General features: G+C 44.3%; 1 protein-coding gene across 1 annotated transcript; it reads right to left on the reverse strand.

The window, feature by feature from the left end:
- Positions 1-3591: 3591 nt before the first annotated feature.
- Positions 3592-4023, reverse strand: PHALS_13609 (uncharacterized protein; the record flags this gene model as incomplete). Its single annotated transcript, XM_024729400.1, has 3 exons — positions 3592-3746; positions 3809-3857; positions 3922-4023. The coding sequence occupies 3 exons, from the start codon at positions 4021-4023 to the stop codon at positions 3592-3594; spliced, it is 306 nt and encodes a 101-aa protein (XP_024579781.1).
- Positions 4024-5293: the final 1270 nt, after the last annotated feature.

Raw genomic sequence — 5293 nt, forward strand, 5'->3', positions numbered from 1 at the left:
GAGCTCGAAGAGCTTTCCGTTCGGCAAGCCTAGCTTCCGTAATGGCCGGGGGGGGGCGATGGTGCGGAGGCGTAACGATCGAGTTACCTCGTCCTTCACTTCTACAGTGGGATCCACCGGGCAAAAGCCATATTCCACACGAGGATCATTGACTGACCGTGGATGAGCGCGCATCGGAGCCGCCTTACGGACAGCTTCCAGCTGCCGCCTCTGAAAGCTGTCGGGGTCATTGTGATGAAACCAAGTCTCTCAAGTGATGAGAGGTCAGGAAACGGACATGAGGTCCACAAGGCGCAAGCAGGGCTCGTTTGACGCTGCTGGCGCGGCTCGCCTTTCACGTCATTCCACCCGAAAAAACGGGCCGGGAAAAAGTGTCAGATTCGTAGTCGACCACCTCCACATCCCCAACGAGGTCACTCGTCCCTGATAGCGTGCGCGGAGCGCGACGCTCGGGATCATGGAGCTTAAAATTTACATCCCTCGATGCCGCAGACATACGGTCTGACATGGCACCGCGTGTGGAAAATGAAGTTGGGCTCTGCCCGTGAGCGCTGGCGGAACCAGCGAGACTTGGAGTCTTCGGTGTCACTGACACAGGGCTCATTGAGCACGGAAGTCGTTTCGTTCCAACGCAGATTCAAACGGACACACAAACCTCATTGAAGCAATAATCGAATAGAACTGTAAATGTTCTCAATCTTAATGGGGGGGAGTGTAACGGGGTGACACATACCCTGGTAACAGGGGTGTGGGTCACACGAGATGAGTAAGGTGTAATCACACCCAAACAAGAATACGGTACGGGGATGGATAGCGAGTAGTTATACATGATTTTCTAGGGAAACCGATGCATTTAAAATTAGGCGGCTTTGCCGCGGATAAAAATAAAAAAATCAGTTTTTTAATTCAAACCGGAGAGTGAATTAGCCTTTGGTTAAGGCTATAATTACTGTTGGAGTAAGCGGATTGCGATCCGCTAAGCTCGTACTTGTTCTGAGTATCGAACGAGAGGTCGGTGATCTAACTTACGTTTCCTCAAAGCGCAAAGCTACGGCAGCCGCGCTGCACACACCAAATAACCTTACAGCTCGACGGTCGAGAAAATCGCAATTTCGGTAGAGAACCAATTGATTTGGTGCATGGGAGCCGACTATTGCTGTAATTAAGCCCAGAAGAGCAAGCACGTGACAGCTCAGTGAGTGAAGTAAAACTCCCGGTGTAGTGGCTGCTTGTGGAGCGGTCACTTTTGCGCAGTCTTTAAAGATAAAAATAGAGTAAGCACCCTGTGGTGCACGGCTTAGTGTGATAGGGTGTAACAGGAAAAGCACTGTAATTGTGTGTATTTTATACATTTTTATGACTACAGTACGGTACTTTAATGCGAAATTCTCATCACATTCGGAGTGAAAGTAAGTATTTGCAAGTACCGAAATTTGGTATTTATGGTAATTACTGCGCTTCAAAATGAGGAATCCAAGTTATTTGTGGGCTGCCAACTGCACGAAATTGAATTTGATTATTAGAATAAGTAAATTGTACATATAGTATTATTCTCATAAATGTATGTATGGAATAGCAGAGCTTCTAGGTGTCTAAGACGCTCAAATTCCGCTTCAAGTTTGAGCCGCCGAGCGTTTTTAGCGCATATATTAAGGGCCGCAGTTTCCTTTGTGCGAATAGCACGACACTCCGATGCAATATTTTCCGAGGTTTCGCCATGCCTTATATCATGGTAACACTCAGTTGATGGCAGTTATTTGCTACATCTGTCACGCAATTGCAGTTGTGCATTAAGCTATAGAATCCTAATTTTGGTAATTTCATTAATCTTAATATACACGATATACACGAATACGTCAAAAGGAAAGTCTTCACGTTGATCAACTGAGCATGTCTTCGTTTCGGATATGCAATGACATCTGTTTTTCCTGATTCGAAAATGTGTCTTGGAGCAACACTCGCCGTATACGCTCCTTGTCATCTTCCATTTGGCGATACTCGATCACTGCTGCGAATCTTGAACACAAGGTTATTCTATACATAACTTCGTATTGCTTTCCGTAAGAAAAGCAGGTACTGAGATTACGCACCAATTATCCTTGTGCCTTGTTGATGGTCATTGTGGAAGCTAAATGTTATTTCTTAAAAAGAAGGCAAGATGGTCAGTCACGCGAATCGCCGATAACAGATGAAGATAATGTAAAAGGGCGCTGATCACAACAGTACCTAAAACGCATATACAACACACGTGACAAGGAAATCCGACTTGGATAGAAAAAGACAGTCTTAGCTTGCAGGAAAAAGGACAGATTCGTCTGGGAGGAAAGAAGATCGGTTTAAGCTTGAGGGCAAATTTAACAAAAGTGAAATAGTGGTTACATGCAAAACACTCTAAGAGCTCCTAGGGGTCTAACTAATATAACTTGGGGTCATTAAAATGTGAAGTACACAATGAAGGATGTAGTGAGCTTGAGCTTGAAATTCATAAAGCTTGAAGCTCAACTTTTCTGCAGAATTTCCAGTAGCATGACTGGCTTACGCAACCCAATTCAATCGACAGCAAGACGTTGTTCTTGTCACCAGTACAAATTCCCAAATAGTAATAATCATTCTGTACTACAAAGAATGTTTGAGACTTTAATTAAGATGTCACGCGGAAACATCATACTTTAACGTCTTTTTTATAAATTCCCACAATGCATACAGAAGATGCAAGTGCAGATATACATCTAGGTCCCTTTGTTCCAAATTTTCGCAATCCACGCGGAAGATACATTGATGTACATGTAATGGCTAGGTCTAGCTCATTACGCATAATGACACATAGTTATTTAATTGTGCACGCGGACCTTAGCGCTTATTTATCGCAAGAATGACATGAGTTACATGAGGCCTCAGTTAGACAGCTTTAGAACACCCAGTCACACAGTCTTAGGTCTGGTCTTATTCCCGCCCTATCATAATCAGGACTCCTTAGTTATCCGTCAGCCCTTAAGGAGGAATCAGAAAGGAATAGTAGCATGCAGCACTTTGCTTCCATTTTTTTTCCAATTAATTCATCTGATAAATCGACAATCGTCTGATAAAAGTAATGAGAGTGCTGTTGTAATCGATGAAATTGTCATCGTTCATTTGACGCTTTTCAGCGCATAGGTGCATACAAGCTTTCTCCGAATGAAAAGCTGGAAGAATCACTGGATTTACCAATTGGGCTAAAGACGTTGTTAGCATGAAACGTTTGCTTTGAATGGGTCAGATTCTCATTGTTGTGTTTTGATGAACGATCCTTGATGACACCTTATCATATTAAATCCTTCACTTAGATACACATGTTTAAGTCCGTTGTAGTGTTCGTCACAAACTGTCTTTTGTTAACTAGCAGCTTGGCACAGCTATTCTTGCTCGCACTGGACTCTTTGGTACACATATGTTGTGCTAAAATTTGCGACCGTTTTTACCTTATTTGTGAGATAGTAAAGATGATGGTTTTCCATATTCACGTTGTCTATTATTGTCGCCTCAAAGATTTGTCATGAAGGCTGAATACCGAGTTGACAATCGCTTCTGACCTACCCTCTCGTTTCTGCTAATCTATGGCAAGCACAGCTGCGTGATAGGTTTGTGCTCATGCATAAACGTTTTACTTTCCATCAGTGTAACAGGATCGAGATCAACAACGATGACATATTGCACCTCAGCCTGGCGCTCCATGTCTGAGTCAATGATGTGTGACTCCGCAAAACAGCCTATATCACAGGCGGTTTCGTCGCGGGATGGAAGTTAGGGCCTAAATAACGACCCAAGTCACCAATGAAACCGTTTGTGTGCATCCACACTGTCCCGCGACTGCTCTCATCCTAACGAATGATTGCAAGTCTCGCATTCTCGAGGTGTTATGACCCAATCGATGTAAAAGCCAACGCCTCGATTGTATGCCCTCGTGGCTTTGTTTCCATAATTGTGCGGCGGCCGCTGAGTGGCTGGTTGCGGTGGAGGAGGCTTACTTTCCCATTCATGCAACATCAACTCGATCATTCAATGACTATATTCCACGACTAAAAGTTGGATAGAAGGCAGGTCATCTCCCATGTAAAACACTTATGGTAGTAAGAGCTTTATCTTCTATATGTCATTGTTACTTAGGAGAACATTATCAAATATTCAGCATGTCTTCTTTAGTTTGCACTGATCACAATTCTGCAAAATGCTTGCGTCGCTAGGATGACACTTTTCACGCTTCCCAACGTTGTCTGGAGCGGTGCCTGACGAATGACGATGCTATTTACATCAGCTCCTAGGTTACTTAGCTGCAACTATCCTATGGCCTGCTGCGTTGTCTGGAGCGGTGCCTGACGAATGACGATGCTATTTACATCAGTTCCTAGGTTACCTAGCTGCAACTATCCTATGGCCTGCTGCTGCGAGGATCTTTCGTATTGTATTTGGCGATCTGCAACCTTGACTTCGCTCTTCATACGTTGCGCTCTCAGTAATTGACTACGTTTGTTTTGCTGCCGAATTTATTCACCTTGCGCGTGCACTCTCCGCATCATGCCTTTGTGAAGGTGTAGCAAGGGAAACGTTTGGTAAGATGATTCCACCGTACACGACAACCCGTGGACGCGAATTGCGGTTGCAGCCTCTAAGCCATGTGGTTGCTAAGTTTTACTCCTCCACGCGAGGCCCCAATGATGCCCTGCAGACTTGTAGCTCCTCTTTTGCATAATCTTGCAATGCGTCGCGCGCGCCTCATCTTTTAAAAGCCCTGCGCTGTTAGTAATGTAGACTTGAGTACTTTTGCCTATAATGTCTTCAATTTGTTTGTGTCGACGTTGTTATGCTCTCAAAGTTTTTCTCTCAACACGATGTATAAGCTTGTATGGAATGAGATTGTGTCATTACAGTAGCTGCACATCTCTTGATTGGTCCCTATGCATACTGGATCCATTTTGTTTTATCTCCCACATAGTATCAGTATTCATGTGCATGCTCCGCATGCCGCTCGGTCTCTGTCACATGAGTATCATAACCATATTTCAGTGCACATGTAGATGTCAGTCACGAGAATTCGCTCGCGGCTGGGATAAGGGAGCTGATTAATTCGCCTTCTTTCACCGCACGTGTTTTTGTCGAGTCTCCCGGATCGTTATGAAGGTTACCGTGCCATTGGCAGGTGAACATTAGCGTTTCAGGTTCGGATATACATGAGCATAATCCGGGAAAAAAAGTGGCAGAGCTGCACCAAGATAGAAAACAGAAGAGGTGGACCTTTTACCAAGAGAAATACAAGGGT

This window comes from Plasmopara halstedii (genome assembly GCF_900000015.1).
Source record: "Plasmopara halstedii genome assembly, contig: Scaffold_671, whole genome shotgun sequence".
Classification (NCBI taxonomy): Eukaryota; Oomycota; class Peronosporomycetes; order Peronosporales; family Peronosporaceae; genus Plasmopara; species Plasmopara halstedii.